Below are 25,181 nucleotides of genomic sequence, written 5' to 3'. Positions count from 1 at the left end.
CTCTGTGTTCTCTGCAGCAATCTCCCACAACATGAACTGTGCTTTGTCTGAATTAAGCAGAGGGTCACAACTCCCTGAACCTTGGTATGAAGGAAACTTGAGACTAACCGTTTTAGTCACCGTTTTCGTGTAGAATTACCTCTTTAGAGGGTCAACGGTGTTAGTGTTTAAACCAACAAGAACTGCGGTGGAGAGCAGTTCAACAAAACAGCGTCAAGCCAACATTACCCATATTTTAAACATATGCTTATATTTATTTTAACTATTATTTTCAAATGTTGCTCACTCACTGAAACCGAGAGATTTCCCTAACTGGCTCACAAACTGCCATCCAGCCTTCAGCCATTGCCATGTTGGCAAAAAAAGATGGAGGTAAACTTAGCACACTTACATGAATGAGTGACTCCAGCTTATGGCCCTATAATGACTTCTGGGGAAAAATGTATGAACTCAGAATTATGACAGAAGTTCAAGCTCACCTTTTTCATTTTCCTGAGTGGCAAAAGATACTGTCCATATGCTGCCAAGCCAAGAACAAGATATTTGAGGTGGGTTTAAGACTTTGTAAATAAAAACATCTTTAAATGTTACCTTTGTGCACGTCAAGTTTTATTTCTTCCCAAATCTAGTTCTTGCATCAATTTCCTACACACAAATGCACTTCACTTTAAAGCCGCTATCAGTAAAATCTCTACTTTGTTTAATCTCTCTGCATGCTTTTCAGTCCCAAGGTCATAAGCCTTGAGTCTGTTCAAGTTTACTAACCGACATGTAGCTCTTCTCAAACAGATAAATATTCTTCAAATAGACTTCTCAAGGACGATGCACATCTGGATAAATATTCTACGCATCTGTTAAGGTTAGGATATCGGCGGACTCATAGCTTAAGATCCCATATGTTTCTAATTCCAAGTTTAAAGTATCCACCAACGTATCCACCCCTGAATAATACATCTGAATACAAAAAACTCATCAAAAAGGACCAGAACCTATGTATTATGAACAAAAGACTTCAAATAAACTATTAGCAATAAGCATTTCTAGACTTGACCATTATCTGATCAACGCTATATCAAAGATCTATTTTGAGGCAATAACTTCAGTAATCATTTTCTTTTTGATACCAGGCCAATTTACCTTATCTCTCATGCTCTGTTTGTCTCTTTTCTGTCATTCTTTTATGCTTTTTAAAAAAAATAATCTTCATTTACACGTCTGCTTTTGCTCTGTAATGTACTTTCCGCTGCATTTTGTGTTTTAAAAAAATTGCTCTATGAGCACAACAACAAAAGCTCAAATCATTCCTCCTCCACCACCAGGCTGAACAGTTGGTGTGCGGAGTTCGTGCTGAGATGTCGTGCCTGGAGTTGTGCATTAGGACCAAACATCTCCAGGTTGTTCTTGTCTATCTAAAGGACATTGTTCTGGAAGTTTTGTGTTTTGTACGGAAGCCCAGAGCGGATGTGGTACGTATAAACTTTTTTCTGATCGTTTTCTCGAGATAACGAGTTAATTTACCGATGGTTTTCGAGGCCACTTTTTCTCCCCAGTCCGCCCCTGTTTATATGTGTTTATATGTATTTCTGGCAAAGGTGTACCCATTTTTACCCCCCTATCATTGAAAACTGAATAAAGTAGCCAATGAATCAAACATGGAATGTGGAGCGTTTGTGTGACAATTCTGCTGTGAAAATGCACAAAGCGAATCCTGCCGGTGTGACAAGCATTTCGTTATCTCGAGAAAACGATAACGGCACCTCTCGTGCATCATTCGGTAACCATGGAGACGGCCCGGTCCCCTCAGCTGGTCACTGATGAAGTCGACTATATCAGCAGGATCACTGAGGTGTAAACGCCTGTTGAGCTGCAGTCGAGCCAGCCGTCTCCTTAAATGACGCGGGCTGATATGAAAGTTATCTCTACAAGACAAAAAAATTGCGAATACATAAAACACATATAAACAGGGGCGGACTGGGGAAAAAAAGTGGCCTCGAAAACCATCGGTAAATTAACTTGTTATCTCGAGAAAACGATCAAAAAAAAGTTTATACCTACCACATCCGCTCTGGGCTTCCGTAGTTTTGCTCAGATTAAACTTTGCAAACCTACGTTGCGCCGCCATTTTCTTTTCTGAGAGAAGAGTCCGTTTCCATTTATACCGTAACAAACCTTAACATTTAAAAGTCTGAAGTTTTCTTTTTTTTCTGATATGCACCTCTGAGAAGATTGACAAATGCCTTGAATGTTTTCCCCTTGTGAATAATCACTTTATCATAATAAAACCACTGCCTTGTCTCAACACACATCTGAATATTTCAGAAACTGCCAAAACTTCTGCTTTTATAGAGGTTCTCACAGATGCTGATGCTCACTTAATCACATTCACTCAATCAGCAGCACTTGCCTGCTGCTTATCCTCTTAATTACAGTGGAAACAGTAAGGTTGTAATTTTCAAACTCTGGCTCAGTTTCTTTCTTAAATGAATAATGTCACTATGCAATATCTGATGTGTTGTTCATACCCGGTAAAGACCAGATGATTTGTTTAATGTCCTGATGAGTAAAAGCCGTGTGCACTTTTTGACACAACAACAATGTGTATGATCTCAGTAAATATCCTGCTTCTCATCAAGCCCAACTGTAAAAGTCTGAGGCAGCAGCATGACACAGCACGGCGCAGCCTTACAGGCAAGGCAAGCAGAAGTTTTATGGCCGAAGTGTGGAATGATCCTGGCTGTCAACCTTTAAATTGAAGTTGACAGCCACCCCCTTTACCTTAGAGGCTTGTTTGATTCAGATTCTACATAATGCAGTACAAAGCCAACATGTTCAAAAATGCACCACTGTCCTAACACAGTCTGACGATGTCAAGGGACACATGTTGGACCCAGGGCTCTCTTCTGTTCTACCTCTGAGTGAACTGCTCAGATCCAGCACATTCATCTCTCACAACAGATGTGCTCTCAAATATGTTATCACCTTGGTAGTGTGTTATATAACAGGCAACAATGAGGAAATGTTCGGGATTTCAGCAGGGAGCTAACGCTATTTGCCCTTCACCGAGGCGGAGAGTCTCAGCAGTGCTTTAACAAAGTATTTTATCTTTTTTCTCTTTTATTGCAGTTGGTCCATCTTCCACAACAACTTCCAAGATAAATTCTATGACACCTGGTGGAGAGGTGGACTGTGGAGAAAACCCATTCAATTTTTGTCAGGGTACAGATAATTTTCCTTAAAATTCTAAAGATTCCCAGTCAGAAAGCCCTTCAAGTTGCTCGTATACTTTATGGTATTTTTATAACATGATTAGATCGAGGTTGTCAGACCTCTTTGTCTTCTTTCAAGGTATTTGTTCCCCATTTTTGCACACAAAGAGAATTCTTCAACGAACATGGGCTACTCATATGAAAAGACAATGAGCAAGAAAGTCATTTTCATCATGCTTAAAGGAATGTTTTCTTACATATGATTTTATTACCTAATGTGTGCTAACCACAGAACTGACCTAAAACGCAAACAATCACATGTCCAGCAAACACATATATTCTACTAGTGACTCAATAAAACAATCCATTCCATCGTGGGGAAAAAAAACTGTAGCATACGTATAACTCACTTTCTGAAAGCACCCTAACTCACATAATCTCATTTAAAAATCAGAAATACTAGAGCAGAAAGATTCCAAATGATGGTATTTGGTATGCACATGTATAATTTACTGTTGGACAAGGGTTATAAAATGCGTCATGTGCATGACATGAATACCTAAAAACCAAGAGCATTGTATTTCATGGAGGATGTGATGTACATATGATTATGATAGCATTCCAGATGACAGTGGTCAGAAACATGGACAAATTCATGAAAGACTATCATGAAAAATCCTGTGCAGTCAAGATCTAAATGTTTTAACACGCAAATAATGTACATAACAATATCTTTTAATAAATGAACACAGAGAAGCCCTCAATGAGCAGTTTTAGTCTTGTTCTTTTAATTAATCTTGTTTTTATCATGAGAAAAATCAGCCATCAATGCTACTGCTGTGGAATTCTGTTCTGAATCTGCAGAGCAGCACCGACAGCGTCGGAGGAGACGAGGTTCGACGGCCCATGTGCCCCTCCTTGAAGATTGGAGGAACCATTCCAGAGCACAGCGCATGCTGTTAAAAATAATTTGCATGTGCTGTGAGGAACTGATGAAGTGAGAGGTGAGTGCAGATCATAGAAGTTACCATAAGTCAGGTGGAAAAGACAGTAGAAGCGAGGAAGAGAAACTAATTAGTGTGTTTTACTTTTGGAGACCTGACATGTTCAGTATATGGCTGTGATAGCACAGAAGCGGGTTCTGTAAGCCTCCGTGCCCAACCCAAAGATGCTAAACTACCACAGAAGTGGATTAAGTTTATTTGGAGACATTGGCATGTCCTATCAAAAATACTGCAGTCTTTATTCTTAAGGCAGCTGCTTCCTGAATATAGCTTTGCGTTTTCTGTCTTTCCCGCTCTCCTTTGCAGCACCTGCAGTCAAGCAGTGGGTTCCTTGGTAAGCTGCCAAAGCGCTGTGTACCCTATGTGGGTGGTGCCAGATTAGCATATTCATAAAACTCAAATTCACTGAATGAAGAAAGATTTCTCATACACAAACCATTTTAAGAAGTTTTTCATGGCAAAAAAATGTTAAATGGGCCAATTATTGAGGAGTTTTTGAGTTTTTAGACGATTGATAACCAGTGGAGTGGGACTTTAATGAAGAGTATATAAAGTACTGTGAAATTAAATTGTACAAAACTAGCTTTAATGTGTGTTTTATGTCCAGGACATGCTGTTTCACCTGTAGCAAATGTGGTTTCCTGTTATTTTAGAACTTAGGAATCATGTTTATGAAAAAAAATATGTACCTTTACATGGAGCCAAATTTACAGTCTGATAAACTTGGTTTACAGCTTATGTTAGATTACACCATTACTTTTCTCAAAATTGCATGAATGGAAGATCCATGAAGTAAACCGCTATAGCCCTAATGCATATTACACAGCTGTTGTGTAAAGTAGGGCGTGAGCACCAGAGCATGACACTGCGCATTTTCACAGCTCTGTTATGCAGAGCACATGCTCTTCTGGGGTTTAATTTACCTTTGGACAGGTGACTATAGAAGCCAAAAGAGGCCGTGCTTGAAAATGTTTTTTTTTAATGATATTATCTCAAGATCACAAGTAATTTCTCTTATTTTCTCAACACAACAAAGCTTTTTTCTTGAGAAAACAGGTTCAGCAGCGAAAGATGTGTTTTTCCGTCACAATAAACTCTGATCTGCTGCAGGGCAGCTACTGGCTAACACGAAGCAGAGCTGGTTGACTTCTTATGCATACTCATTGTCAACGTCAATGTTTTAAAGCAGATATATACTAAACTGAGTACATCAAACAGTATTACACAAGCTTGCCTTGACTTAATGTTACAGCAACAGCGAAAACGAGCAATGAAATCAGATCTAAACACAGGAACCACTCGTTGTCGAGCTCGCCATTATCGTGTTGTGATCTCGAGAAACAAAAGTTTTTTTTTTCATGACAGAAGGTCATTATATGGTTCTGAGATTACAAAATAATCAGATTTTAATACAGATATAACGACCTCAAAATAAATAGCTGCAGGCAAGGTTGCTGTTGGCTCAACAGATGACAGACAGTCCCAGATTGCAAAAAGCACATGTGTTCTTTCAATTAAACTGTCTGGTTTTAATATATGCACCAATACCCCAGCAGTGTAGCCTACTGATGGGTTCTGTAACTGGAAATTAAATAGATATACATCAAATACAGTACTCAGTTAAAACCAAACACAAATAAAGAGAAGAAATTTTAATGAGTGAATATTTTAATGAACATGTGAACAAAAACATGAGCAACAGAAGGAGCAAAACAAGGATTAGAGGTAAATTAAGTCCGATGGCAAGTATATGAGATGGGTGAAGATGAACCCAATGTGAGCACATGTGCTATAAATAAATCCCTTGAGTCCTCCAAGCAATAGATGCACCGCCACTTCCATCACCTTTAATAAGTACTCTGGGAACACACCCAGGATCCACAGAACCACACACAGCCATCAGTTTCCCCCAAATGCCACTCCAATTGGATCATTCCATAGGTCTAACCTAAACCCTCAGGGAAGATTCACTATGTCAAACCGCAAAAAGAACTTTGTAAATTTTGCATGCTTCTGCCCCTAGAAAATGACAGTGAGGGGGTTATTCGGATTTCAGATGATAGGAAACTCCAGGCTTTGCACTCACAGCTACAATATTCAGCACTGCTTCTCTCCACATGACAGCATCTTAAATTAGCATGTTGGTTCACTGTGGAATTCTGAGCAGACAGATCAGTAATGAATACCAACCGGACATGTGCACGCTGGGCTCCCTTGGGAGGCAGGTGAATGAAGCAAGACATTTACTCAACGCAGATTGATGAACCAATCATTAAATCTAGTGTTATGTACCGGCATGGCTCAGGTCTTCCACTGCTTTCATGCATTTGATGAGCAAACAGCTTCAGTGTCTTGTGAATTCTGTCTTAAATCTTAACTCATCATATTCCTTCATAGGAATTTCTTTCTTTTCTATCTTACTATCAAAAAGATGTCAGTCTTGACATCACAATTAAAAGAAAAAAAGGAAAAACATTCAGCAAATTGAGAAGACAAATGGCAAACCTTCACTATAAATAAAACATTTCAGCCACAGGCAGACATTGTTATTAAATCTGCCCCCACCTCCCACCCCCCCTCCGAACAGATTTGATCTCATGAGGTAAGCTAGACACATCTGTTTACCTGGCACCTTCTTCTTAGTAGAGCGTGGCCAATCACAGCCAGAGGGTTCTGGAGATTTCATATCTTGTTAAATCTTGGAGATTTGAGCAACAACAGCAAAGTAAAACAAGGACAAAACTGACACGAGTACAATCATTGCAGACGTAAAGCTGCTCAAGTTTCAAGGAAGTTTTCCGCACTTACAAAGTACAGAATTTATTAACCTTGACTAAACAGGGCTATTGTTTTAGATCTGGTTGCTGTAAAAAGCAAAGATTTACTACTGACGTCTTAGCTTGATTAGTTTAGCACAGCAGACGCATATTTAAGCAGTTAATGTTTTTGCTGAGTGCTAATGTGGTTTCATCATCTTAATTAAATGTGTTTACGATGCTATTATTAATCCTTAAACAGCCTTGGAGCTATATAGAAGAGCTATAGAGAGGTTTTTTTTTTGTTTTACTAATGAAATAAAAACTAACATGAGAGGTTGACAAGTGAATTAATGACCTAGTTTAATCTCCACTGGCAGTTTGTTCCACTTGTTTGCAGCATAACAGCTAAATGCTGCTTCTCCATGTTTAGTCTGGAAACTGGACTGGACCAGCTGACCTGAGTCCTTGGATCTAAGAGCTCTGCTAGGTTTATATTCTCTGAACAGATCACAGATGTATTTTGGGCCTAAACCGTTCTGGGATTTGTAAACCATCAGCAGGCTTTTAAAATCTATTCTGTGACTGACTGGAAGCCAGAGTAAAGATTTTAAAGCTGGCGTGATGTGTTCAGAGTGACTTAATTACCGCGACAAACTACCAAACATGGAGACGTGTTACATTTAGTTTTACATAAAACTAGGGCTGGGCAAGTTAACTCGTTATCATCGCGTCAACTCGTTTATTATTTAACGGCGATAAATATTTTATCGCGCATTAATGCAGTTTTTTTTTTTTATTAAAAAGAGGCTTTTGTGCCTTTAATGGAAAGTTCAGAGAGACAGGAAGCAGGGGGCAGAGAGAGGGGGAACGACACGCAGCACAGGGCCATCCGATGCGGGACTCGAACCGGGGCCAGCTGCAGCGAGGACTATAGCCTCTGTACATGGGGCGCCTGCTCAACCCACTACGCCACAGACCACCCGTTTTATTATTTTTTTTATCATTGTAAAAGTCTGTTGCTCACAGGATTTTATTTTTTAAAAGTCTGTTGCTGTCTGCTGCGGAACCGGAAAAGAAAGTAATCGGCGGATCCACCAAACATGGAGAAGGGTACGGAACTTTTACTCGGCCATTTTCATTTTAAAGTTCTTCCAGACGGCGGAGTCGACAGAACCAAAGTCATCTGTAAACACTGCCAAGTTGAATTGTCTTCTCAGCGTAGTAGTTCCAGTCTAAAATATCACTTAAAGGCTAAACACACAACTGATAGCAGCAAGTCATTCAAGGAAACAGACAGTGGAGCGAGGCTTCTACATAAAAACTACAGAAAGATGCTGATGTTAAAAGTGTGTTTGCACAACAAATGTTATGGCACTTTCATTCATATGGCAGCACATTTAAAATAAAACTAAATGCTAAAAGCTATACACTACTTTTGGATTCATTTTTGGATTTTGCGTACAAATGCGATAAATCGTGATTAATCAGGGAAATCATGTGATTAATTAGATTAAAAATTTGAATCGTTGCCCAGCCCTACATAAAACTAATGGAATACAACGTCTTTGAGTGAGTCCACAGAGTGTCATAAAGCATCGTGGGTGTAACGCTTCTCTCTTCTGGTGATCTTTTAAGTTGATATAAGATGGAATGAGTAAGTCCCAGGATTGACGTTAGTAGTCAAGAATGTAAATCTTTCTATTTTCTTTCTCTTCAGCAAACTCAATATTATTTGGTAGCTGTAGCTTTACCTTTCAGCTTAAATCTAGACGGCGAGTCATTTTTTTGGGCGGCCGTGGCTCAGATTGGGGAACTGACCGCTGGAGGGGTGGCAGTCCACCTCCTTGCCACGGCCGAGGTGCCTTGAGCAAGGCACCGTACCTCCATGCTCCCCGGGCGCTGTGAATGGCTGCCCACCGCTCCAGTGTACGGCAGCTGTCTCTCTGAGTGTGTGACCCTGTGCATGTTCAACAGGTGCCAACCTGGATGGGTTAAATGCAGAGGAGTAATTTCGTGTATTTACATGCATCTACATGACAATAAATAATTAATCTAATTTATCTATCTAAATTTTAGTGACTGAGTCCATTAGCTCAGTTTCTGAAATATTTGCTGCTCTGCAGTGGAGAGAGCAGGTCACTTTATACAGGAGTCGACCGGATTTACACTACTGCTGCAGAGCAGAGTGACATGGACTCTGTTTGAGAACGAAAGAAATGAACCACCAACCTTGAGATATATGGAAATAACACCTGTAAAATGTACTCTGTAAAGATGGTAACGGCGCGTTTCTCAGTATGGAAGCATTTAGGCCTTGAAAGGCATAAAGAAATAAAACTGTAAGAGAAATGGGATACAAAACTGAAATGGCTCATTTTTGTTGATTATGCAAATGAAAGACTAAATCAGAATTACATGCCAAGTAGTTTTTTCTTATGCCATTCTCAGAACTTCATTTAAAAGCTGATTTAAGGCTGTAATTCTTGCTAATAAAAACACTGCTTTGCAGTTCATCCAGTGGAGTGGCACTTTTAATGAAGAACAAGATGCATTTGATACAATCGGTCACAGCAGCTTGAATATGTTGCTGGGAATAAAGAAACTGCATCAGGCTGGTTTAAGTCATATTTATCTGGGAGATTCCAGTTTGTTCTTGTTAATGAAGAATCTTCCTCAATCTGTTGGTCTGTCCTCTCAAACCCCAGCTGGTCCAGGTGGATGGCCACCCTTCCTGAGTCTGGTTCTGTCAGAGGTTTCTTCCTGTTAAAAGGGAGTTGTTTCTCCCCACAGTCGCCTCAGGCACAGTCAGGACGGGAGATTGGACCGAAGAGAAGTATCGGAGCAATCTGTTGGTGTCCTTAGCTGGGAAATTGTTTCTGAATTGGCTCTGTATGTATAAATTGGACTAATTTTGAATTTAATTAATTGGATTTGATTGGATTATGATTATAATGAATTGGACTCCAATTGGCTTGAATTGGACTGTATTATTGAAGTGCCGTGAGATGACATTTGTTGTGATTTGGCGCGATATAAATAAAACTGAATTGAATTTAACTGAATAAGAAAGCAAACTGGAAACTGTTTCTCTTGTGTGCAGTAACTAATGCTTGAACACAATTAGAATCTAGTTAAAATTTACTTATCAATTAAAGAACTGTTGTTTTCTTTCTTTTTCAGTATAATACAAAGCTCAACCTCTCCCCAGAAAGAAAGAAGTTTGCTCAAGTTAGATTTAAATTTACACAGCAAATGTCAGCTAGAACGTGCTTACAAATACACAATAACATCTAAAGATATTTCATAATATCATGAAACACATCTTTTCCCTAGCTGCATCTCTTAAGGTCAGCCTCTGATGGCAAACTTTTTGAAACCCCATAAAAGTGTGACTGCTCCTCCCCTAAGGACAGAGTGGGTCCTGGCAGGCCCAGTGGAGTCAGCTGTCGTCTGCTTTGGCCGTGCGACAAGTTGATATTTCATTTGAATGCACGGCGCTCTGAGCACTGATGCAAAGGCTATTACCCAGAGTGCCCAAGTAGGCTGGCCAACAGCGCTCAGGCTGCACATTGGGGGCACTTCAAAGAAATGAAAAATGTGCAAGAAAACAAAATATATCTTCTTTGTCTTATTAGACAAAGAAGATGTCTACTGTAGCACAGGTTTTACACATTTTAACAAGAGAGGTGGATTTTAAAGGTTAATGTCTGGCAAAAAAAAAGTAGAATTAACTTTTTAGATTGTCTTATTGCGTCTTTGCTCCTCTAGGGAAAAAAAGACATCATGCCCCCTGTTTATGATTATTTATTTGCCTGCCTCTCTTTTGTCTTTATCATCACCTCTTCATAAAAATGTGTAGATGATGTATTCTGATTATCTAAGAGCTGAAATGTCACAGCTGACAAGTGTCTGGAATAATCAACAAGATGAGAATAGAAAGATTACTGGAAGCTCAAGTTTGCAGGAAAATCAGTATTATGTGCTATCTCATGTAAGATTCTGTAATTTAGAGCATTTCTTCCTGCCTCTCCGTCCCTTCGAGACTCTCGTGCTCTCTGACACAGACGCCAAATGGCTTAAAAGTGTGTGATTCGCGTGCTTAGGTAAGCAATAATTGAGGGGGACAACACCATATGTGATATATTACATTACTGAGTAAGTTCACGCAGGTTTAAGGCATATAAAATTAAAAATACTTTCAGGGCTCAGAAGTACATGACATATTAGCAGGCACTGGGCCCATCATGCAGCAGTGATTAATTGGGCTCCCTGCCATTACAATATTGAAATGGAGCACCTTTATCACACTTAAAACGTATTATTTTACATAATTTAAAACGACGACTGGAGTCAGCGGTAATATTGACTCACAGCAAAGAAAGCATGAAGCAGTATAAAACAGCTGATTTACGATAAAAGCTTTTTTTACTCACACGCACACAGGAGGAGCAGCCAGTCCTAAATACACGCCGCACTGTACTTTGGGAACAAGATGGGGAAAAGTGGAGCATGGCTGGTTAATCACTGAAGTAATGGCAAAATACTGCTCTGATGGGGCAGCAGCCATTAAAAATTGAAATGAAATGAGAAGTAAATTCTTTTAGCTCAGTTTCTGAGTAGTGGAGGGGGATGTGGTGACCATGGTCAACTACATCTACTCAGGCATAATGGAAAGAAGAGAAAGAGAACGGACAGAGCTGCTCTTGCTGGGACACTGCATACATCATCATGTAAGAGTTCAAGCAAACTCAAAAGGAAAAAGCCGTCTCTGCAGCACACACATGCACCTTCACTCACTCACATATGTGCTTTTACATCATGACTGTGTCATGAACTAAAGTGATGTTAATGTTTGATTACCCTTCCATGTGGACACTGTTTATGGGTCAGTTCCCTCATTCCAAGGTAGGGTTGCGTAAACTTTTTCATCCAGCAGTCGTGCAGTTTTCTCTGAAAGGTTTCTCGGTCTTGCAGGTTTCGTTTTTACTAGTTGCACAAACTGACACTTCTTAATGACATTTCACATCATCGAACCAGTGGGCACGAAGCACTTCAGTGTGATTTTATAGCCTTTTTTTTGCTTTGAAGTCATCTCTGACACTCAATTTCAGGTCCTCGGCCAGCTGCCCTGGTTGTCGAGTGTTGCAATGACATTGAGACTGTAAGAAATTTGATTAGGTTCAGGAAATGTTTGCTGGCTTAAACTAATGGCAACTCTCGACCTGCTTTGCAAGTCCAAACAAGTCAAGTAAGGTCTTGCGATTTAACAATGGTCATTCAATAAAAAGCGATAAGACACAAAAATGCAAACAAAAAGGACACAAAATACAAAATATTATGACAAATCTATATCTTTGTTTCCGGGACAGCCGGGCTTTGCTGCTCTAATCAACAGCAGCGTTTGCTGTGGGCACAAATTGAGTTTCAGGCGACTGAATAGGAGAAACAGATAACTTGTAGTGATTTGTTGCAATAGAAACAAAAAGAGGGCTCTAATTACAAAAATGTAGAGCTAATAGTGGAACAAAAAGAACAGAAAAAAATACAATTACACCATTAATCCCCGCAACCAGCTGAGGTAGATGGCCGCCCTTCCTTAGCTTGGTTCTGCTGGAGATCTCCTCCTAAAAGGGAGCTTTTCCACTCTGCTGTCGCCTGCTCATCACAGAGGACTAAATGAAACCAAAGATCCGGTGTGATCCACTGGTTTCCTTTGCAAGGCAACTTTTTATGACAAATAAATACATTTTGAATGAAGACTGAATCAAACTGTGTCTAATTGGTAAGTGAAAGTGTTTACTGTTTATTTTAAGTGCCTTAAAAATGACTTTTATTGTGAAATGGCGCAACATGAATAAAGGGAATTCAGTGGAATTAATCACAACTGTTGGTATGATGATGTTTCATGCTTTTTCTGAATGTCTGTATGAGAGATGGAGGTATGGGGAAAGAGGGAGGTAGCTTCATGTATTCATCAAAAAGAGGTGCATCATTTAAGGCTCAGGGCGTATGGTGAAATTTTCTTTTTATTTAAAAATTTATACGGGTTTGACTGCTCATACATTTTTAAAGGACAATATAATAACACCAGTTTGGAGCAAGAAAAGGGAGATAGATGACAGCTCAGTGGTGGCATTTAAGATTTTTGTAATGCCTGACAATCGTTCAGGTGAACAGAGAGCCTGAAACGCTTAACAAACAATGGCTTTATGTTGGTGTGTGACTCAGATGCTGCTCAGACTGTGTGCCAGTTGGCCCAATTCATATCATGTTAATGAGCCAAACAGATGACTTGATCAGCTTTTAGTTTTAAATCTATGAGCCCAGACAGCTTGTATTTTGCTCCCATCTACCATATTTCATTAGTTTTCAAAAAGGAAAAATGGTCGATTAAAGAACAGGTCACAAATCTGCGTGATCAAAGGTCTGATTTAAATGGGACACATTTGGCCTTTTGTTGGCAAGCGGTCACGGTGTAGTGACGATAACATCTTCTTTTATTCTAAAAAGGCTAATTGGTTATTTTGAATGTCAACATTTGTTCTGCACCATCTTTCGCGAGGCTGCGAAGGCCGCCTGCTGTGGGAAAAGTCAGCTTTAATGAGAAGGGTTGGATGCAAGACCACTTGGAAAAACACACAGAAGTCACAACCTACTATTGCCTGTTTGCAAAAGCCACATATTCTAGTTGTCAGGAGTGTAAAAAAATTATTTGCACAAAAGAAGACATTTACATTGGCCAATTGGGTATCTCGAAGGCCAACACTAATATATACATGAGTAAATTTTGTGTGTCTGTGGAGGTTGCCCATTTCAGAAAAAGCCCCCCTTCACTAAAACATGGAAGTCCACTTGGAAATGTGACTTGTTAGAAGAGTTCAGCTTGAGTTTTGTCTCACCACACGGCTGGCCTGATAACAGAGTGACTCCGAACCTTTTGTTTATGTATGTCCGTGCAACTTTCTGTCTCTTAAAAATAGGCAATCCACAAAATGCCATACATGCTGTCGGAACATTGAAAACAATTACTGGAAATGCCAGTCCAACCAAAACTCGAATAAATCATCATTTAGCTGCTATGTTTTGATGTGCCTGACGGAAATCAATTCATGATGTGAAATTGTAGCACTATATAAAAGCATCATTAAAGCACTATTTAATGGGGTGACAAGCTGTGTGAAAGGTTTCACACTCTCAGTCCTAACTATCCAGGCTTGGCCTCTCAAAAAGCGACAGCTGAACCTCTTCACAGGCCCACAACACACACCTTTTGCAACTTTACTGACACTGCCTTTCCACCGCCTCACACACACACACACACACCAGTTGCTGGTTTCCATATGTGTGCAGTGAGGCAGAGAGCTCTGCTGATCGATTATGAGAGCTGATGCCAAAAGATCAGCACAAACTGAGCCGATTAAGCTGGCCACTGTGAGGCAAGGCTGCTGTAAATGCCGAGGAGCTGACATCATGGAGGATGCGCATGTTTGTATGCGGCTAATCAGTAAAGGCTAAAGGAAGGTCATACGTCATTTCTATCCAAAAATAAAAATGTGATTTTTCTTCGAATCCAAAACAACTATTTGCTGTTCACTATTTGTGAATTTTTGAAAAACTTTTTCTAGTGTGGCCAAAAATAAGACACGTTGGAGATAAGATAAAAAAAAAAAAAAGGTGATTTCGTACACTACCGAATTTCAACAGTAATATGATTTCAACTTGCTGATGCTGTGTTGTTTAGTTAAGGATGCCAATGTACTGTAAATCCAACCCCATCACCCAGAATCTAAATTCTGGTACAAATAGCTACTGATCGCATTTACTTTATTGAGAATTAAGTGTTGCATTAAAAAAACCACATTGCGATGAAAGATGGCTGGGGTAGTGAAACATAACATTCACACAAAAAAGTTCCATTTCAGACTCATGTTAAGTTCACAGAATCACTTTGGTACACACACAGGTATACAAACAGACTGAGTTTTTATCTCCTTCCTGCTCAAAAGGTCATTTGAAAAAATACACAATTATAAATATATAAAAATCAGGTCCAAATAGCACTGTTTATATATTATATAGAGACTTATAATACAACCAAAATAAAGTTCCCCTGTGACAGCTGAATTACATGCATGGAGTGCAAGTTCATACTTCTTAGTTTTCCTAAACCACATGTCTTTGCAAACCAAAGTCATTCTCTGTCATGAGTGACGTCCTCTCACCTGCTAAATAGTTCAACTTTTTGATAGCACTGACAGGTGTTCTCTTAGAGGTTGTCTTCCACTCAATGTGTGGGCGAGGCAACTCACTCAAAGACAGAGAAAATTCTCTCTAAATTCTGCAGCGACAACCATTTTGATGCCCAAAATGGTCCTAACTAATAGAAGTTCGATCGCATCATGTTTGAGAAAGAAAAATCTGACATTTGCAAGAAAGCACTTTACATGCATCAGAATATAGTTGCTTAAAACATGTTAAAAGGTTGCAAAGTTGGACGCTCAAATGTTTTTTTTACTAAAGGATTGGTCTAAATTCACATTTCCACAACATGGCGGGATTGAATATTTAGGGTGAGGGAAGGCTGACCCCGCCCCGAACAAAAGAACGTCATAAAAAGGCCTGCTGAGATGTATTAGCTTCGGACTAGCAACTAGCTCGCTAACTGCTCTGCCGTCATCACAGAAAAGGTTAAGGTTGTCTCCTTAAGCATATAGCTGAAATGCAGCTCCACCACAGATCTGGCAACACACCACTGGAGAATCAGATTAATGCTTGGGGAACTGAAGGGCCAAGGTAATTGTCTCATACAATAGTCGTTACACAACTTTATGTGCATGAACTTGCTGGAACTATAACACACAGTGGATTCATTTTTTATAAAGAGCCAGGGCTGCACTGTGGAGGTTTTAGGGCTGCACACCTACTGAGGGAAACAAAATTTCAGGAACTACAGACAGTGGATTGATTTTGTGCAAAGCTACGGTGATAGAGAGTTAAAAATCACGACCAAAACTCAACTAATTTTTCATTTAGACAGCTTGTATTAACTGATACACTGAGGTGGCTGCTGGACTAAATCTCTCTTTCCCCCGCTGGCAAGCCTTGGATGGAAGTTTAGAGGTTCTTTTAGAATACTGCTCTATGGGTCGTATTTTAAGGGTATTTCTATATTTGAACTACCTACTGGATCTGTGTGCATATACAGGCTTTGCATGCAGATGGTGAAATGAGTGAAGAAATATGTGCGTGAACTAAAACACACAAAAAGAGAAAATCTGGTCACGAAGATAAAGACAGTCCAACTGAGTGCTTAGTCAATTTATTTATCTTTTTTGAGTGGAACCACCTGTTCAGTGTGACTCATGAACCAACCGCCTCTCTGCTTGCACAGGACTCCTCTCAGGATGTTCAGTCTCCTTGAGAAAATAGCCTCACTCCTGATGAAAGCATCAACAATGACGGCCCCCCAGTCAGATTCACAGCATGGATGCTCCCCTGGTGTGTTGTACACCAAACCCAATTATACAGCAAAAGTTGAACGTCAAGAAAAAATTGTTGTTCGGCTGTAACTGCTTAGTTATATAACAAGATTTACCCTCAAATTGTCACGAAATGGGAAAGTAGCTATAGAAACCAAAAATGTTTTGTACTCGGGTGTAAATATGTTTATTTCAGCTGTTAAGTCAGGAATTTCAAAGGGGGTCTACATTATGGGATTATGGGAGTTTTAGAACCAGGCTCGAGCATTTCTTTTTCTTTTTAGCACCAGAGGTTGTCGACTGTTCTCAAGCACTTAATTAAAGTTCAGCAAGTGCTTAGGCATAATGATTACATCTGAATATAGCTGGAGTTACTATAGCTGCATGAAGTATTTTAAAATCACATTTTCTGAAGTTCTGAGAATTCTGAGAAAAAAAATTAACTTTAATTCCCTTAGAGGCTCCGTATGAAATCCTCTGTGACTCCCAACTTTATTTCCTCAATACATTGATATAAAAATGCAATATGGCCTCTGTCATGTTTATATCTAAGCAATTTTGCTATTGGAATTCAAGGAGACTTACCGTGCTTATCTTATTTATTGTTTTACTTTATTGTGACAGAGAAATAAACCAAGTTTTAACTCTGTATATAGTCTGTTTTTCAATTCCTCTGACAAGTGACCTCTTGTGGCTATGTGACTACTATCATCTGTGGTCACTAAGCAGTAAAAGTTGGGTTACATCCATGTCAGAGACCATTACCTTTAAGCTGTATTAAGATCTCTACTGACTGTAATTCAGTTGCAGATGGAAAAGCAGACAACCGTTATCATTTTTAGAAATACTACTAAATGATCTTAGCAAATGGTCAGGCTGGCAGATCAGCAAATGGAGCAAAACTTTTACAAGCCAGTGGTCGAATATATATAACCATGGCAACCAAATGCAGGCTCTGGTGTGCCTCAGTCACACAGACATACAATACATCACCATATGCCTCTTGCTGCAGTCTTTTTCATTGTGCGAGCCCAGCTCCCTGAGCTCCAGCTCACACTTTGCTCTCTGCCTGTATTCAAGTGCACAAATTCAATGTGCAAGACACATTGTTTGGGGGAAGTCCTTATCTGCTGTTGTCCACTTCAACATTTGAAGGAAAACGCACCCTCTCCACAGCAGGGACAAAACCCTTCAAACTTGAGGTGCGGCAAATGACTGTGAAGTGCTGCGCTATAACAGTTGGGTGGCACGAAGAGATTGGTATGGAGAGAATATATTACTAAACCTCAGGAAATAATGGCTGATGGGGTTGAGTCAGATCCATGATAAGAAAACATTCTGCACGCTGACGGAACAATCCCTGTTGCCTGAAGCAGCTGCAGATGCAGCCACTGACTGTCAGTTTGACTTCTTACTTTACAGCAACAAGTTGTGTCAATGCTTAATCTGGAAGACAGAGAGACCTTGATTTCCGCCCTGCATACTAAGATCATAATTAAGACTTAGCAGTCTAATCATGATAATGACAATAAAGCTAAGAAACACAATCTGGACTGAGCAATGGAGAAGTGAATGATTTTGTGCCAAAGGCAACTTACAAAACATCCTAGAACTACTAATTAACTATTATAAGCTTTATGACGTGTGTTTAATTAGTGTCTCTGTCTGCTCTGGGAAACAGATGGCTTACTGAATGAATGCAACGTTATCTGTGATTATTTGCCTCGCTGCTCTAACGAGAGCAGTTCCAGTCCAGCAGAGGAGCATGCTGGAGACCATCAGGCCAGCTTTGCAACTGCTGCATTATTTATGCTCTTACTTACAGTACGTCCATCTGAAAATGTTGCATTTTGAGTTGTTTTGTTGTTGTGGGAGGCTGGGGTGAATACAAATGTCACAGCATAGGGCACAAATTAGACATGCACACTTGCCTTGGTTATTGATTTAATAAAAATGATGTTGTTGCATGCCACTGTTTTTGAACGGAAATGAGTTGTCAAAAGAAACGTTGAAATCTGACATTTGAGGAAAGACACAACAGCTACTGAACAGCTAACTGGACTAAATACACAATCAACTGCAGACTGTGCACATGACATGAGAGATCCCGTTTTGCTAGTTTTACTGATTAATTCAGGGGGACAACCTCAGTAATGATGACTAATCTGGCTCTATGAAAACAAGGCTATTTATGAGCATGGGATGGATAATGTGAGAGCGCCACAGTCAGAAGTGTGGATATCCTGACGAATGCAGCCACTTACTTCAAGTTACAGTAATTGTGGTGACATAATTAAAACTGTAATAGCATGTGCTCATTAGCCACATCAAGCTGCTTATTACTTGGGAAAATGCTCCAATTCTGAGCAGATGTGTGGGCTGCATGCATCCCTCCTCCAGCCTGTGTCAGCTTTGCATTTGATTTAAGGATTAAGACAAAATGTAGTGCTACCTCTGCAGCCAAACGTAGGCTACTCGTGTTTTATGTGTGTGCATGTGCAGACAGTCTGCTGAGGTGCGGTTAATAGTCTTTCACTGAGATTTTCAAAAGTTGCTTTAAAAGAAACGCAGACTTCCTATTAGAGCAGCTCCAGACTGCTTAAAAGTGGCAGCATCATTTCACCGCATATTCAGTGACATTTCTGAACTCCCGCAGTTCGTTTGAGAACCTCCGTGGCACCAGTCACTTTTCCTCCTGCATTAATCGGAGCCCAAAGCCCCTGAAACACTGACGAGGAGTGTGGGTTTGCAAGGCTGAGTGGGGAATTTAACTCTCAGTAAAATGGAGGAGGTGATAGGCAGTGTGGGATGTGATTGTAGGTGCCCAGAGCTGTCAGGAGAGGGGTGAGGAGAGGCGGGAGGGGGGGGGGGGGGGGGGGGGGGGGGGGATGGAGTCAAAACATGTCAGGGCTCTAGAGGGGAGAAGCAGGAGGGATTTTGAGGGTCACATCTCAACATTTTGACCATTTTTAAGGTCAGGTTTAGACTCTGTGAGTAAACCTGTCATTGCAGCTTCATTACCAAGGACAGATTGGTCGGTATTTACACTGAGCTCATTCTGCGCTGCCACAACGACTGATTAAGATTTAGGACTGCATTTTCCCCTCTTTTCTTTCTTTTGAAATTATAAACAGAAAACCAAGCCAAATTAATTTCAGAAAAATATAGAACTACTACTGCAGATGCCAGGTTACTGCGCATGGATAAGCCTCAAAAGATTTGGGAAATCTTTTCTGAGCTCCACACACTCAAGGATGGCGACAATCTTTTATTCTTCTTCTTTAATGACACAGTCCCCGTATCACTTACCCATGTTCTCTCATCGGTGCGTTTCTTCCGTCCTCGCAGCGCAATCCTTCGCACAGATCACGACTTCCTTCCGTGTCGCCGTTTCTTGCAAAACCTGAGGAGCCGTGGAGCTCTTCGCGCCTTTCACGCCACGGGTGACTCACCTGCCTTCATTTTAAAATAAAATTTGAGGGGAAGGGGGTAGGGAAAGAAAGGAAATTTATCTCGATAAAGAAATAAAATAGCTTTTAAAGTTTGGGCTCATGCTCCATGACGCAGCGCAACTTTCCATACGCAAATAAGCCCCTGTTGGATGTCGAAAGCCAAGCAGTTCAGGTTTCCTTCAACCCGTCAGAATCATAGTGAAGGAGCAAGTGCCCTCAACAACAACAGTTGCAAGCCGTACAAGTTGAGAAGTGAGGACGAGCCGGTGGAGCTGCTGGGGATGGGTGGAAGTCAGCAGCGGAGGTTAATATCCTCTGCGCAAACGTCCAGCGGAGCGGCAGGGGCGCAGAGCAGGGAGCACCGACGGCAGACGCGGGCACTGTCGACGGCTGCTGCGCTGCGCTGCGCTCTGGGGTAGCAGGTTGGCGACGTGTGCGCGCCCTTAGGAAACGAGCACGCGTATGTGCACGCGCGCGCGCGTGAGATATAGAAAACGAAAAGAAAAAAAAAGAGCAAGCTTTTCGATTCAACGCAACGTTGAACAGCTTCGAGCAGATGCGGCCAAACGCGAGGTTTGTTTTTGCTTTCTCGTGGACCTACTCCTCCAACAGCAGCAGCCGTCCCCACCTATGTCGCCCCTATGTAACTCTGTTATGCAGGTGTTGTGGAGGATATGCTACGGGCTATATGTGGTCATCATTATATCGTGAGTGGGTAGCCTGCCTGATCCCACCTTGTGTTGCATAATTATTGCAGATGGGAGGGCTCAATCCACGCGTGCCTGTCAGAGCAGAGCTACTGTTCGACATGCTTTCACAGCCACTTTCGAAAATAATATTTTCTGACAGATTTAATTAAGAGAGAATATGTGGGTAATTGTAGACAACTAATTAAGTCTTTTTTTTTTTGTCATAACATACCTTCTGCAGGGACGATTCTTTCTAATGTGGGCTAAAACAATGAGAGTTATGTCCCCAGTTCATAATCTTTCCTGATTAAGTTTGACCTTCTATAAGCACATGATAGTGTGATCAGTTCCAGGTGTTTAAGTTTAGTCTTCAGATTGGTGCTTAGTTATTATAAATGATTCAGATAGGTATACAGTGCTGTGCAAAAGTCTTCACCCTCACCCTCACCTCAGAACAAAAGTTCTCCAGGTTTTCTGAAGTTCATTTAAAGTTTTTCTATGAACTTTGGCTGCTTTCTTGCTAATTTTCTGCCCAGTCCATTGACCTGACTGTTTTCAGAGGAATGGTTTTGTTAAGTCACCTTACTCTGACCTATGCATCATACAATCATAAAAAAGGAACCTAACTCAAGGGCTGAACCAGTGTTGTGTTTACACATAACACTTTAAGAAACTTTCTTACTAGCAGCCTGTTGGAGAGACAAATAATTAGTTCTCTTTTGTTTTGTTGCATTTATGAGTAATACCAAAGATGACATAACATGTTATCTGTTTTATGATAACATGATAACATAAAATAATATTTTTGAACCAACAAGGTGATTTCCCCAAGTGTAATTAGCTTAAAAACCAGGCATGGCGTGCAGAGTGTGCTTAAAAGTTTGAGGAAACTGGACAAGTGGAGGGAAAAAGCAGAAATGACAAGTCTAAAATACTATTTACAGCAGATGAACAGTATCTGAAAGTGATGTCCTTAAGAAATGAGAAATGAGACCTCAACATTGTTGAAGCAGTGTGGGATCATCCTGACAGAGAACGGAACAAAAGGCATTTGGGATGTCCTTCAAGAAGCCTGACTACTTGAAAGGAATTACAAAGACAACTTGTCTAAGAGAGTTCAGACTGTGTTGAAGAATACAATTCTACAATATTTCCCTCATATACTGTAATATCATTTCAGTTTGCACATGTTCTAATGAATAGTTGCACTTGTTTTCCCGTTTTCCAGGCAATACTTTGATAAATGAGAGGTGGCCTAAGACTTCTATGAGTAATGTGTTAGAACGGCTCCTGAGCTGACTTTATGTTGTCACATTAATTGATTATTTACTGAGGGTTTTCTAACAGTATGAAACTAAAAGAGCGAAGATAAAAGTGAACAAATACTGACTCAGAAGGGCTTTGCACTTAGAGCATAGATTTGCTTGTCCAATTTTTTGGCATGTTGGGCATTGCGATTAACTTTATTGCATTTTCTGCAACACACCAGACAGGCACCTTACTGGAAGCTGTTTAAAATTCAAACTATTCCTTTAAGAGCCTAAAATGCTTTCTTTACGAAAATAGATTATTCGCTGTAATGGAATTTAAAATATGTGTGTGTGTATATATATATATATGTATAAACAAATATATAAGAAGTATATATATATATATATGTCAGAGTGCATGTGTGATATATAATAAGAGAACTAAACCAATCTCAGTAAAGGCTGAGCAACTGAGATACAAAGCAGCATGTTTTCCAACCTTATTAGTGGTTTTCCCGCAGAGGGCGAGACATCTGCAGTATCTTGCATCACATGGCCAAACTGACAGAACCGTAATCGTTACAGGGTCAAAACTCCTTTGAATGTAAGATCTGGTCTGAGGCAGTCACACACTAACAGCATCACTTCTTCATTTATGGATGGATGTCCCCTAACAAGCTGACCAAGTCTCCCAGACAATGCTCCAGGTTCAACCTCTCAGCTCTCAAACTACCACACAATTTTCACAAGGCATGCAGCTTGTGAAAAGGGCTTTTCGAATTTATATATATATATATCTATATATATATATATTCTTTTCATAACATAACATTTTGCCTTCCTCTGTCAGAAAAGACACTTTGGTCGAGGAGTGACAAGCTTGGTCCTTTTGAAAGATATGAGAAATGTCAAAATAGTATTTTGACATTTGTCATGTGTTATTTGTTCACTTTTGTAGTTAGGAGTCTCATTTCATGCTATATAGTGAGAGGTATGACACCTTGCCCTGGAGTTGTACCCTAACACTGACAATTACGATGGTATTTTCTTATAAATGACAGGCCCATAGTTGCACTCTAGTTCTACACATTGCTATGAAATCACGTTGAGGCAGAGCGTGTTTGGATGTTCGAAGATGTTCACCAGAGCCGTGGTCCCAAGGAGGCGGGGCTTTAAAGCATTGTGGCTAAGCAGATGCCTCCTCCTGAACGTGGTAGTCCACTTTCCTTTAAAGGTGACATGCTATGGTAAAATGGTAAAATCCCTTTTCTTTTTGTCCTTGGGAGCATATATTAGGTTGTCCAAAGTCACCAGCAAGTGTGAAACTCCCCCAAAACACAACCCTGGCATTGTTTTAGTGCTCCCTTTGTTTGAAAGTTCCTCATTTAATGAGCCATTCTGATTTTTAGAACAAAATTACATTATTGCTGAAGTCCACTACACCTCCTCTTCGAAGCCTCAACCTCTGAGCCCCGCCTGCTAGACGGATGAAACAGCTTTGCTTAGAAATGTCTTGTTGTCAGCTGTACTGAAGAGCATGCATCTGACATCCGCCCTCAGCCTCAGAGGATGTAAGAGCCCGCTAGATAAACAAGAGTTACCAGAGACTGTATATGTGTAGCAACCACTTTTTATCGGACTGTTTTAACAACTTGATCGAATCCAACGCTGGACTGAAGAAACTGAGCCGCAAAGAGGGATCAGTTTGAACTCTCAGACGAGGGAAGTGTATCTGAGAAATAATTTGTCAGGAGTTCTTTTTTATTTATTTTCTTTTTTGCTTTGCACTAGCTAGTGCTTAAGGCTTAGGTTGTGAAGATGATGTACAACAACTTCTAAAGAGGTAATGCTGTTACGTTTTTAAAGACTGACAGCAGAAGAAGTAGTTGTTAAAAAATTACACGTGCAGTTGAAATAGAGGAAAATGGAGAGAGCCCTTCTTAAAGAATGACTTTAATTTCTGGGATTATCAGGGAAGACTTCGGCCAGTCGTATACGTTTATTGTTTGCTAGCTCAGATCAGAAAACACTTGATAATTCATGTAATTTTAATCTTTAAGTGTTTGCCTTCCCCCTGATGTCCATGAAGTCTTTCTTTGAAACAGCCAAAAACCACCTCAAGCAAAAATAGATTTTTTTTGTGTGCATCTTATTTTTTCATCTTTACCAGTTTCATTCATCTTTCCTCATTCATTTCTTCTAAATGCAAAATCAAAAACCCTAATGGAGGCTTGGCTATTGACTGTAGGCAAGACATTGATGCTGGTAGTAAGTGTTAATACAAGTCAGGCAATAGAAGAAGAGAAGGAGGCTGACCATTGTGACAGAGGGAAATTACAGGGGAAACAACAAATGAGGGCAAAATGATGATTTTCCTAAAGGCACACATATGAGGCTGTTTGCATTTTAAGATCAGCTTCAGACCTTTCATGAAAAAGTCCTGAAAATGAGTCCTCTAGATGTAAATCAACTAACTTTTGCTAAGAAAGATGGTGCATAATGGACAATGCCATTCATCAGGAGGCCAGAACCATTCTAAATGGTTTTAAAAGGTCAGTGCTGTTCTGTATTTGCTTGAGGCATAAATACTGTGGGCAACTGCCCGATAACAAGGTAACAGAAGTCATTAACTTGGACATTTTGCTTCTGCTGTCACAGAAGACAAAAAAAGCTACAAGGGGTCAAACTTTCTTTTGACTTTTTATTTTATCCTCAGTTTGTTATATAACCTTTTTTTTTTTTAACGTGTAAAAGGTCTCAGTCACAAAGCCAAATACCTACCCTAAATAGTTCTTGGAATACTTGGCTTTTAGTTTCTTATTTTTTAAAAAACTGGTCTTAACTTTCTTAGCTGTGAGAGAAAACTGATCTAAAAGCAGAATATCGTACTGCTCCATTGTACCATAGCATTAAAAATGGCATTTTTCAAAACTAAGTGGTCTTTATTCAAAAGGTGCTTGACAGGAAGCAGCGGAAAAGAGCAAGGGGTTGACATGCGTCAAAGGGCCCGAACCAAGGCTGGCTGTGTCAATGAACTTTTAGCCTCTGTACATGGGGTGATTGCACAACCAGTTGAGCTACACAGCACCTCGTCTTCGTTTTCCTTACCCCGTTCCTTAAACAACTGCTGATTGACATCCTACATGTTCCTACAAGATGACTTCCACTTTTCACCTCTTAGTAGTGTTTAGAAAATATCCACAAATGCTTATAGGCAGGTCAGAGGGGAGGGTGGAAAGTGTTAATGATGGACTAATTGAAGGTATGAAAAGGAACAGTTAAAGCTACTGCCACTTTAAATGCTTGAAAATGCTGCTTACTTGGATGCTGATATGGCAGAAG

General features: G+C 40.2%; 1 protein-coding gene across 4 annotated transcripts in view; it reads right to left on the bottom strand.

Moving 5' to 3' along the window:
- lrrtm4l1 (leucine rich repeat transmembrane neuronal 4 like 1) overlaps positions 1-20,570 on the bottom strand; it is a 69,728-nt gene extending 49,158 nt beyond the window's left edge. For all 4 annotated transcript variants that reach the window (XR_012768394.1, XR_012768395.1, XM_075456158.1 and 1 more), the window contains exon 1: positions 19,758-20,570. Coding sequence is in view for 2 of the 4 variants with exons in the window: in XM_075456158.1 (XP_075312273.1) it covers positions 19,758-19,761 (4 nt within the window). In the remaining 2 variants the exon portion in view is untranslated. The remainder of the gene's footprint in view (positions 1-19,757) is intronic.
- Between the last annotated feature and the right edge of the window lie 4,611 nt (positions 20,571-25,181).

Source organism: Odontesthes bonariensis, chromosome 22 (assembly GCF_027942865.1).
Source record: "Odontesthes bonariensis isolate fOdoBon6 chromosome 22, fOdoBon6.hap1, whole genome shotgun sequence".
Classification (NCBI taxonomy): Eukaryota; Metazoa; Chordata; class Actinopteri; order Atheriniformes; family Atherinopsidae; genus Odontesthes; species Odontesthes bonariensis.
The sequence above is the reverse complement of the archived record's forward strand: the minus strand, read 5'-3'. Positions and strand labels throughout refer to the sequence as shown.